Source organism: Myripristis murdjan, chromosome 8, assembly GCF_902150065.1.
Source record: "Myripristis murdjan chromosome 8, fMyrMur1.1, whole genome shotgun sequence".
NCBI classification, from domain to species: domain Eukaryota; kingdom Metazoa; phylum Chordata; class Actinopteri; order Holocentriformes; family Holocentridae; genus Myripristis; species Myripristis murdjan.
Genome location: NC_043987.1, coordinates 14,123,304 through 14,134,544, shown reverse-complemented (window position 1 = coordinate 14,134,544; position 11,241 = coordinate 14,123,304). Strand labels below are relative to the sequence as shown.

General features: G+C 40.7%; 1 protein-coding gene across 3 annotated transcripts; it reads left to right on the top strand.

Moving 5' to 3' along the window:
* The first annotated feature begins 2,354 nt into the window (after positions 1-2,354).
* On the top strand, positions 2,355-11,022 carry gtf2f1 (general transcription factor IIF, polypeptide 1). 3 transcript variants are annotated; one of them, XM_030058211.1, is made up of 14 exons: positions 2,355-2,485; positions 3,182-3,255; positions 3,600-3,646; positions 4,142-4,214; positions 5,248-5,441; positions 5,858-6,028; positions 6,854-7,062; positions 7,712-7,865; positions 7,999-8,054; positions 8,588-8,719; positions 8,871-8,944; positions 9,697-9,838; positions 9,938-10,076; positions 10,343-11,022. In XM_030058211.1, the coding sequence occupies exons 2-14, from the start codon at positions 3,244-3,246 to the stop codon at positions 10,545-10,547; spliced, it is 1,608 nt and encodes a 535-aa protein (XP_029914071.1). In that variant the 5' UTR covers positions 2,355-2,485; positions 3,182-3,243; the 3' UTR covers positions 10,548-11,022. The 3 variants fall into 3 exon arrangements, with proteins under 3 accessions (XP_029914071.1, XP_029914069.1, XP_029914070.1); XM_030058209.1 differs by having other exon boundaries at positions 9,697-9,844; XM_030058210.1 differs by lacking the exon at positions 2,355-2,485 and adding an exon at positions 2,615-2,892 and having other exon boundaries at positions 9,697-9,844.
* The last annotated feature ends 219 nt before the right edge of the window (positions 11,023-11,241 follow it).

The following is an 11,241-nucleotide window of genomic DNA, read 5'->3' as shown; positions in this document are numbered from 1 at the left end:
CTTACTTTTACTTGAGTAAAGAAGTTGAATTGGTACTTCTACTTTTACCAGAGTCTTTTCTCACACAAGTATCTTTACTTCTACTTAAGTACAGAATGTCAGTACTTTTGCCACCTCTGCCTGCAGTTCCTCACAGTGAAAATGGATCACTTAAATCTGAACTTGGCAACCCGTAGGCAGGCAACGCAAATGTCTAACTTAAAATTTTTTGTTATACCACCATGGTAAGAGCAGTCCTTTAAAAATGTAGCTAAGGATACTATAGTTTAAAAAAAACAAGGTAAGAGTAAAGTAAAACTACTGATTGAAAAGAAAATTACTGACCTCAAAAAAATACAATGCAATGCAAATTCTGGGGCGCATCAGCAGTGTAGGCCTGTGTTTGCAAGCAAAACATTCCAACCTCGTTATTTATTTATTTATGTATTTATTTCTCTTATTACGTACTGATCCAGAGCCATTTTGGAAGCTCTGGATGTCAGAGGAATAATTTGAAATCTATTTGGATTTTCCCTTCAATTGTTGCTGTTGCTTTTGTTTGTAGTATTTCATGCAACTTCTGCAGCAGATAGCATTATTGTGAGTGATATTTTAGATCAAATAGAAAAGCTTCAAATTCAGTTTAGTTCAGAGCTTTATAGCTCCAATAGGTGAAATTTGTTTTGCAGCAGGGCTCAGTAAAAACAGTGTACAACAACACATAAAAGACAATATAATAAGAGTCTATGTGTAACCGGTGTGTCACGCCTGTGGTATTCTGCGTTGTGTAAGCTGGAAAGAGATTTAACACACATGCTCATGAACACACACACCGCAGGTAGGGAAGACACACACACACACACACACACACACACACACACTGCACCACAGGTAGGAGAAGTAAACCCAATAGCAGAGACAAACATAAACAAACAAACAAACTGGAATGATTTGGTGAAATTCATATGATGTATCTACATTAATCTGTTACAATAACATGAATCTTTGATTTTTGGTGAGAGTGAGAGTGATGTACACTCAGTGGCCACTTTATCAGCTCCATCTGTACAATCTAATGCAGCTCAATGCAACAGCTCTGCCATGAATTCTACCTTTTAAGGAAGTTAATAATACTCAGTTTTTGTTGACATTGTGGAGAATGTGTCAGTTTAATTTTGTGTTTATTACTGAGTTTGTAGTTTACAGAGGTCTTGTACTGGACTACATTATATTGAGAGGTGTTTCTAATTTTTTTGTCCTTCCTATTTTATATACATGAGGGGAACAGAATATTGGAAACAGCTCTCAATAAAATGCAGTCCAGTACAACAGCACCACTAACTATGAGCTCAATGCCAAACATAGAATTGAACACCTCTATTACTGTGACAAAAATAAAACCTGAGCATTACAGGCATCATAAAAGTAAACTTTATGGCAGAGCAGAATTAGATTGTGCAGGTGGACCCAATAAAGTGGCCACTGAGTGTATGTCACCTTTAATCTGTTACATCTGTTATCACATGTCAGGAAAAAAGTTAAAAGTATAATACAGTGCATATTACTGATTTTATTCTGTGAGAGTATGTGACATCAGGTTTTAGATAAGGGCTTTTGATTGAAACATCTTTCACTCAATTCTCTGTAATGTCTGGAAAGTGAGTGTGGAATAGTCTCCAAACACTTTTGTTTTGATTCCCTCAGACAGATGGTTATTGGCCAATATTTTCTAAATTATCTCATCATTTCTTCTAATCATCTATCAGGATTCTCTATTTCCAAAAGAGATGCTGTAGATATTCTTTGTGAGAAACATGGAATAGTGCATTTTCCCTTTTTAAAATTAACATGCAGCATTCTGACACAGACTTCATTTGGATAGAGTGAGGCATGGCGCAGGAGAGAGCTTGCTTTGCCATCACATCAATTTGTCTTGTAAAGCTGTCACACCTTGGTGTATCTAAGCCCCTGTGTGAATACAAATCCATGAAAATACAAACGCACAACAAAGAAAGGAACTGGGGTACTTCAATGCAGGCCTATTACACATTCACAGCACCACCTTGAGGCAATCAATCAATGCAAAAAACAAACAAACAAACAAAAAACAAAGCACATAAGGAGGGTAGTCTTTTAAAAATAGCATTTATTGTCGTTTCACATTCACTTCTATCTTTCTTAAAGGTTGTATTAGTATTGTTTTGGTTTTTGAATAAGTATTGTATTAGTTGTGATGAGGCTGCTATTACCTATGTAATAAGCAATATAATACCTCGATGCATTTAGGTTATGGATGTATAAGCGCGAGTCTCTGTCTGCACTGTCATCTGGCATCCATAAAGTCTCGAGCTCCAGTCTCGTGCCCAGCCCCCTCTGTTTGAGTGTGGGACGTGCGCGCCTGTTGTTTGTGTGGGTTGCCCAGGAACCAATATTTCTGGTTTACGTTCCCGGTCGGCCGTTCAAGTTAAGGGAACGTTTATCTCCCATTATTCCACCGGTGAATCGGGTGAGGATGAAACTTTACATTTTAAAATATGTGCTCCGCTGCTTTATGCGTGTTTGTATGCCAGGAACGCGTACGTTATGTAATTTAGCGAAAATCTGGCGCAAAATTTGAAGCCGAACTACGCTTGTCACGGCGCGTTAACACGAACCAACAGCTGTTTGTGTTAGCAGCAGTAACCTAGCCTAACGTGGGGAGTTTATCGACGGAGTATTGTTCAGTTTAAGGTTTCGTTAAATAGACATGTTAGGCTTAGACCTCGCCATTGGACAATGCAGTTAGTTAGCTTGTGGTAGAAGTATGGCATGAGTCGTCTCTGTGAATTACACGGAGACCAACAGGACCAGCAGTCACATTGGGCTTTTACTTACCGCTAGCAGGAGCTCCCAAAACACATTTATGTCAAAGGGGTGAGGACTTAGACAGAAAGCTCAGACCTAATCTTCTGACTTCCCCACAAATGTGTAATAGATACGGTTACAATAAAATGGACAGTCTCACATTGTCATCTACGGGCTGGAGGGGCAAATCTCTAATTTAATATTTCCCTCAAACATCACACAACTGCCAGCTAACGTATCTACTGATTATTAAACCTGTGGTTCTGCTCAGTTCACATCAGCACACTGACACACAGGGGGGTAAGCTTTGAATATAATTCACAATAAGCCGGATTCAGTCTATTATAACTCTTTTCAGTGGTGTACTGAGTTGGTGAAGCAGTGATCAGCTGTGGAGTAAACAGAGACAGACAACCAGACATGGCGTCACTGGTAAGTTCTGAGCATGGCTTTACCCAAAGTCAGCCATTTAAACTTTTTATCTTGTATCGTCCCTCAAAATGGTGTAATCAGATAATTAGTTACCTGTGTTGACTTCAGATCCACAATTGTTTGTTTGCATTGTGTGTTGTCAACCCTGCTCAAACAGTGGATCATTTTATGTGGGATTTTTATGAAGCCACTATAACCACACACAGTATTGAAATCAAATTGAGAGGATGCTACAGTCCATTTAGTATTACAGATCATCCAACTGACAGTCTAGATGGGAGCAAAATTCACTGCTAAGAGCAAAACCTCATTAAAGGCATTTTCTGGATGTGATTGTCTTACAGGGGAGTAGCAGTTCTTCAGCCACTGAATATACTGTGCGAGTTCCCAAGTGAGTAACATATCCTGCCTTCTCCCAGCAATGCAAATTGTATCAAAGTGTATCAGCAATGCTTTGCCAGACCCTTCTGTCTGTCTATGACTTATGTCCCTGCTGTGCTAGTACAATGGATAAGTGCTTGATGACAAACATCACTAGTTCAGCAATTTGGTATAGTGGTTCACACTATGTTTGTGTGGATTTCCTATAGGTTCTTTGGTTTTCTCTCACAGTCCATAGGCATGCAAGTCAGGTCATCTGGACACTCTAAACATCCATTAGTGTGTATATGAGTGTTTGTCTGCCTATCTGTGTGAATTCAGTGATGGCCTGGTGGCCTGTACAGGTTGTTTCTCTGCCTGTCACTCTCTGCCTGTGCATGTTTGGGTAGACACCAGCAGCCCCAAGACCATCAGTGGGAATAAGTAAAGCCAGTGAATGTATGAATGGATGTTTGTTTGCCTCTCAGTTTGTTGCTGTCTGTTTTACTGGCTGTTTATAATATAGGAACACCACCAAGAAGTACAGCATCATGGCCTTCAATGCAGGAGACAAAGTAAACTGCTCCACCTGGACTCAGGTGGGTCTACTGCTAGACAGATGAATGTCACTCACATCCTGTGGGAATTCTGATCCCTCTGTAATATTTGTCATGGTGTTTCAGGCAGGGTGCTGAGCATGAGTGATAGTGTGCATTTGTCACACACAGCTACCTATTTCTCAGTAGGGAGTACTGCTCACTTTAAGAATGAACATGCTAATCCTTTGACCCTTGATGGTTCAGTTGACACTTGAGGACATAAACCATGTAATGAGAAGCTGATGTGGAATGTTTTTGTTTTTTGTTTTTTTTTTAGCCAAGAGAACTTTATTTTTATAGTAGTGATTACTTAACATTACTTACCTAAACAGTTACTAAACAACTCTGCTATGTGCTCTCTCTGTCACCTTTATAATTTTTGCAAATACATTCTAAGAGGAGATTCATTCATTAAAAATAGTAGCACTGCAAATTCTTTACCTTTTTATTTAGATGTCCTGTGTCACCCTATAAATTAAGCCACGACAAAACCAATCTTACAAAACATTGACCTATAGCAGAAATGTATTTTAGGAGGTATGCTGGTGCCTAATATCTTTGCAAATGAAATATTCCACATAGATAGTTTGATTAATGTTCCATGGTGCTGGATTTTCCTGCCAATGCCATGCATGCTCTCCACACTGAATGAGAGCTTGTTATTCCCTCTTGTGGGCAGTTGAGGTATTGCAGTTTCCCTGTAAAAAGTTCAGGGCATGACACAGCAGTACCAATAATAGTTTAATTAACTAAAGTAGCATAAGAAACATGATTTGCCAACAGAGATAAATGGGTAGTCTGTTGTCAGATAAGATGAAAGAAGAACAGACAATGTTAGTCTGTAGGTATAAGGTGAGAAAATTACAAGTAGATGCAACAAGTAGTTGTTGCTAATTTGCAGAGGTAAACAAAAATAACCTTTTTTACTGTTTCTAAACGCATTACATTTAAGAGACATGCTGTAAACGCATGATGATCACAGGAGTTTCTAAATTTGATTTCTACATTTCCTAACATCTACCTCCCTCCCCAGGCTCGTATGGAAAGAGACATGAGTGCTCGGCGGATGTATGGGGAGGAGGAGATGCCGGAAGGCGCAGCTGGGAGTGAGTTTGGCAAGAAGCAGCGGGAAGAGGCACGGCGGAAGAAATTTGGTATTGTGACACGCGAGTTCAAAGTGGAGGATCAGCCCTGGATCCTCAAGGTCAACGGCAAAGCTGGCAAGAGGTGAGGACACTTCTTTACTCTCTGTCACTTGTTTTATTTCTTACTTACACAAATTTCATAAGCTCAGAAAAAGATGGGTTGTGAAGGATCTTTTGCTCACTGTCACTGCATACTTGCAACATAAACACAGGAATTTTCATACACTGAGCACAGTCCACTTATGTCTTAGCACTGGTCCCCACTTGTTATGCATCTCTTTTAAAGTTGTTTAAAAAACATATCTCACTGTGGCTAGATTGCTTCTATTTGGGATTTGTTTAAAATCTTGGCCAATGCCTGTATAAGCAGCACCACTTTCTGGCTTAAAAAAATCTCCATTTGAATGTATAGGCCGAACCTGATGGGGAGGAAGGGATTCTTCCATGTTTAAATGCATTTGCTCTCACCCTCTGTCTGTTTGTGTATGTTTTTGTCAGGTTCAAAGGTCAGAAGAAGGGCGGTGTTACAGAGAACGCATCCTACTACATCTTTACACAATGTCCCGATGGAGCCTTTGAGGCCTTCCCTGTCCATGGCTGGTACAACTTTACACCGCTGGCAAAGCACCGCACTCTCACTGCTGAGGAAGCTGAGGAGGAATGGGGCAGGTGAGGGAATGCGGAGCAACAGGGAGGATTAAGTGTCTGTGATTGAGGAAGGGGGATTAGGGAAAATCAGTACGAGGAAGGGAAGAATGGAGGTTTGATTAGAGAGGAACTTGAGGAGATTTATCAGGTGGGAAGCACACAGAAATGGAGAGACGGAAGAAAAGAGAAGTATAGAAGGATAAGAGCAGTAGCTGTTCAGGGGAATTTAAAGTTGAGAGGCGAGGAGGAGAACAGGAGGAGTCCTAGATGCAGGGAATGTTGAAATGTGAGCATGTTTGACAGGGGATAAAGAAGTAGTAGCATTTTCCATATGGGCCAGTTTACACTCATCATTTCTGAATGTGACGTTCAACATGGGTTGCCAGGTAGCACAAGAACAAATCGTCCTAATGTGTGAAGTACTGTAGATTAGACTGTCAGTCTTATCTGACAGACCTACAGATAAATCAGATAAGGTAAAATTCACTCAAAACACCCACTGGATAAGAGGTGTGTCAGAAAAAGGGAGATTAACGGGAGAAATGGTTGGACAGAAAGGGTAAAATACGGCAGACTAGCAGCACAAACAGAAGTGTTGGAAGGTATGGTCTTTGGTCTTTTTTTGAGCATGAGCAAATCACATCAAGTGAAAACAATGTTTCTGTATGAAACAAGCTTTTCATTGGCTGCCTCCTCCTTGGTAAATGATTTTCTGCCTGTTTGGATTGCAAACTATCCTCATATTAATTAAAATTCGGCATTTATTCACATTTGATAACAAAAATAAAATATTCTTGTGTTGTCAGAAAATTAACTGTGCTAACCATGCTTTTCCTTAAACTACAGGAGGAACAAAGTGGTGAACCACTTCAGCATCATGCTTCAGAGACGTCTGCGGGAGCAGGAACGTGGCGAGGAGGAGGAAGATGAGACTGAGAAGGCGGGGAAAAAGAAGAAGAAGAAGGGGGGTGGGCGAGGGGGCGACCTGCGCATCCATGACCTGGAAGATGACTTGGACATGAGCAGCGATGACAGCGACAGCAGCATGGGAGAAGGTAAGGAGAGAGAGATGGGATGGGACCCAGGAAAGAGAGGAAAACCCCTCTTCAGACATAAGAAAATGCAGAGACAGCTAAAGGCTGATGATACTTTTTTTCAAATTCCCCCACAGTACATTATTTGTGCCTGCAAGGATAAATGGTAAAAGTAGCCAGTCTATTGGCTACTGGATAGGCAATCCCTGCTCACCTTCTTACTTGGAGCGAAAAATTAGTCTGAGTCTCCCAGTGAAGCACCCCACACCTGTTGTCATTGTAATAATTGTCATATGACTTCTACTTCCTGTGATCAGAGTATCTTAAGTGGTGACATCATCCTGCACTTGTGGATATAAATAAAACTTTGAAGTCAATAAAATGTTCACAAATCTATAAACATCCTCTCTCATCCTTCAAATAAAATAGTTTCTGTCCCTTTGGTTTGCACTTGTGAATGACCCTTCCCTGGACTATGTCCTGCCCAAACATCCTGTTTGAACAGGAACTACATAAAATTGAGAAAGTTATCGTCCATTTCATGGGGTCTTTAAATGTTCTTTAAATGTACTCACTCTACTATCACTGAGTTTGCTTCATCCTTCTTTGCTCTGATTTCATCCACTCTCCTCTGTTACGTTCTGCCAATCCATCCATCTGCCTGGGCCAGATGGAGAGGGCAAATCAAAGGCAAAGAAAGAGAAGGAGGCGAAAGGGAAAGCAAAGAAGAAGAAGAGGAAGAGCAGTGAAAACGAGGCCATGGAAGACAGTGATGATGGTGACTATGAGGGCCTAGAGGTGGACTACATGTCAGATGAAAGCAGGTCAGAACCACTGCATTCTCTCTCACACACACAGGCAAACAACACCACAGCTTCTTCATAGACACTTGTATAAAATATGTTTTTATTTTTTGTTGAGTTTTTACATGAAGTGCACGTTTGTCTCCGATTTCAGTTCAGAGGAGGAGCCAGAGAAAGCAAAGCCCAGCAAAGGAGAGGAACACCCCAAAGGTCAGAGCTCCGCGTGCGTGCGTGCGTGCGTGCGTGCGTGCGTGCGTGCGTGCGTGCGTGCGTGCGGGGAGGTGTTTATTTGAGAGGGCCTTAGTGTGCAAGTGTTACCTTTTTGATGATATAATACCCATGTTGGCTCATAAAATTTAGTTTTTAGACAAAAATGCCCAAATAGAATTTGTAATTATTATAAGTAGCAGTTATTTGAACATTTCAATTCAATTTAAAATATTTGTCAAAATAATTTTCAAAATAATTTTCAACTAAATTAATATGGTTGCAAAGTAGTCATTTTTCAAATGGCCCATAGAATGGAGGTTTATAGAGCATCTTGCTATTTTTTGAGTGATGATGCTATCTTCTGTAGTGGCTAACCTCTTCTGTATACACTGTAATGGGGTCTATTCTCACCTACTTCACCATGAAACCAGCAGATCCTCACCGATTATTGCTATCACATAATTGCCATCACAGACCTTCACACTAATGATTGGCAACTGTATTTTTTCCTTTAAAATATTGTTTGTTTGTAGGAATTGACGAGGCATCTGAAAGCGAGGAAGAGAGCGAGGAAGAGAAGCAGAATGAGGAGGAAGCAAAAGAGGAGGATGAGGAAGAGGATGGAAAAAAGACCCCAGTCCAAATGGAGAAAAAGAAGAAAAAAGGTACCCATGGAAACAGTTCTTATCGTGTCACAATACAGATTTGAAAAATGGTCCTAATCCACCTTAGCAGTGTTAAATAAGGCCGCCTTCTGTTTGACGCTTAAGGATATTAAAGGTGAAGTTGTGAGTTTTGTGCCCTTGTGTGTCACAGACAGCAGTGGAGAATCAGACAGCTCAGACGACAGCGACATTGAAGGAGAAGCAGCCTCCGCTCTGTTTATGGTGGTAAGAGTGTGTGTGTGTGTGTGTGTGTGTGTGTGTGTGTGTGTCTCCATGTTCTGTTTTCTTGCTCTAAAACCAGAATTCCTTTAGAACATTTAAGATCTGTTAGGGTTAGGGTTAGGGTTAGGGCTGGGCGATATGGCCAAAAATATTAATATCCGTAATTATTTTGATATCTATCCAATAACCATGACGGCACATTTAAAGGCTGCTTTTTACTTCTGAGCGAACTCTGAAGAAGACAGAATGCTCTAGCTCATAATACTGAACTGCTTTAGACGCTTTACAATACGGTGTACATGTTATATGTGCTGTGTGTGTCTCATGGATTGTAATGCAGCGTGTAATCAGAAATTCCTCTATTCCTGCCACAAGATTCACCGTTGGTATGTCATTTGTCTGCCTGTTGTCTGCTCATGCAAATTGACACGATTTTTTGTGCATCAGTCATGGATTATAATTAGATTAAGATATATTGACACTTTATTGAACAATTTTTATTTTGATATAGTGGATAATTTCACTATACAACCTGTTGTATAATGACAAATAAACTTCCTTATATCCTTGTAAGTATATTATGATAATTATTGTTCTAATGTTCAGTGACAGAACATGTTTTATTGGAGAAAGATTTTGACTTCTGCCATTTGGACGTTTTTAGTGTGTCAATGCAAATGCTGTTGCTAATACATGTACACCTGTTTTTAAGATGTGTTAGGGGTTTTCCAACTGCCTCTCTCTTTCTCTTTCAGAAAAAGCGCACACCTCCCAAGCGTGGAGGTGGGCGTGGCTCTGGCGGCAGCTCCAGGACTGGCAGTCGCCCTGGGACACCATCCATAGACTCTGCTGCCACTTCCAATACGCTCCGTGCTGCTGCCAACAAGCTTGAGCAAGGTGCTCGTATGTACACACAGATGATTGACAAGTATTTTGATTTCTCTCATGATGAATGTCTCTCTTGAAACCTGAAATATCTACATCCCTTCTCTACAGGTAAGAGGCAGCCCCAGGGTCCTGGCACTGACACACCAGCTGCCAAAAGGCTGAAAATGGAGCCCAGCAGTCAGAGCCCCGCTCCCTCAGGAAAGAGCACGCCCCAGCCCCAGTCAGGCAAATCCACCCCCAGCTCCAGGTACACAACTTACAATTCTTGTCGAAAAATAAATGGTTTTGCCAGAAGCCTATTCGTGGGGTAAGAAATGTACATGTCATGGAGACATGCTTGTAAAAAAATTCATCCAAAATCCTGTGCCACACAGACATGGGCTACTTTGGCCATTTTACCTCATCCTATTTTTCAAACACTATATCCCAGCCAGCACCTACTTGGCCCCATCAAAGCCAAGCAAACAAAACCCCTCATCTATTCACTCTCTTCTCCATCCATCTACCCCACAGTGACGTGCAGCTAACAGAGGAGGCAGTCCGGCGCTACCTGATCCGCAAGCCCATGACGACCAAAGACCTGTTGAAGAAGTTCCAGACAAAGCGCACAGGCTTGAGCAGTGAGCAGACAGTCAATGTGTTGGCGCAGATCTTAAAGCGCCTTAATCCAGAGCGCAAGAATGTAAATGACAAAATGCACTTCTACCTCACTGAATAACCACAGAGTGGAGAAGATTGGGGGTAGAAAAGATGGGAGGGGCTGGCAGTGAATTCCTCTTCGGGACTAATGAAATAGATTGATAAGATGGAGGAAAAGGGGTTTTCCAGTGGTTGTTGAACACTGGTGGTGTCCTTGCCCTGTAGCTTTCTCAAATCCAAGATTATTTCACACATGCATGAAGGTATCTGTTTTCTAACAAAATTCTGACAACTGAAGGTGTGTTTTTGTGTCTGTTTGGAGAAGATATGAGATGCCATGAGAATTGAGGCAGACACTTGAATAATATTTTGTTAAGAATCTTACATTTGTTTTCCATATTCACAAATCCTCAATTAAATAATGCAGGCCTTTTTATACGGTGTGAAAAACACTGCTCATAAACCCTGTGTGGACTTTGTCTACTTGTAAACAGTTAGTTATAAATTAGTGAATTTCTTTGCTAGACACTTTTCTAATAAAGTCTAAAATCTGCTGCTGTGTCCCATTCTGCTTCTTGGTCCCTCCTATTTCATATGAAGTTACCCAAATTATGCACCATCTAAAGAACAGAATATTTGCATACCCATGTAATTGTTTTGTTGTTAACTATCTTATCTGTGACTTTAGCTGTGGTGACAAACATAACATATATGAACATAAAATAACATTTCTCAGCTAAAAATCCTCAATTTAAAGAATAGCAAAACTTCTT

What these genes read in the sequence shown, in the direction of transcription:
- gtf2f1 (XM_030058209.1), top strand. An exon ending in AACGGCAAAGCTGGCAAGAG is followed by an intron (nt 5,442 to 5,857) that starts GTGAGGACACTT and finishes TGTTTTTGTCAG; the next exon opens with GTTCAAAGGTCAGAAGAAGG. An exon ending in CGACAGCAGCATGGGAGAAG is followed by an intron (nt 7,063 to 7,711) that starts GTAAGGAGAGAG and finishes TGCCTGGGCCAG; the next exon opens with ATGGAGAGGGCAAATCAAAG.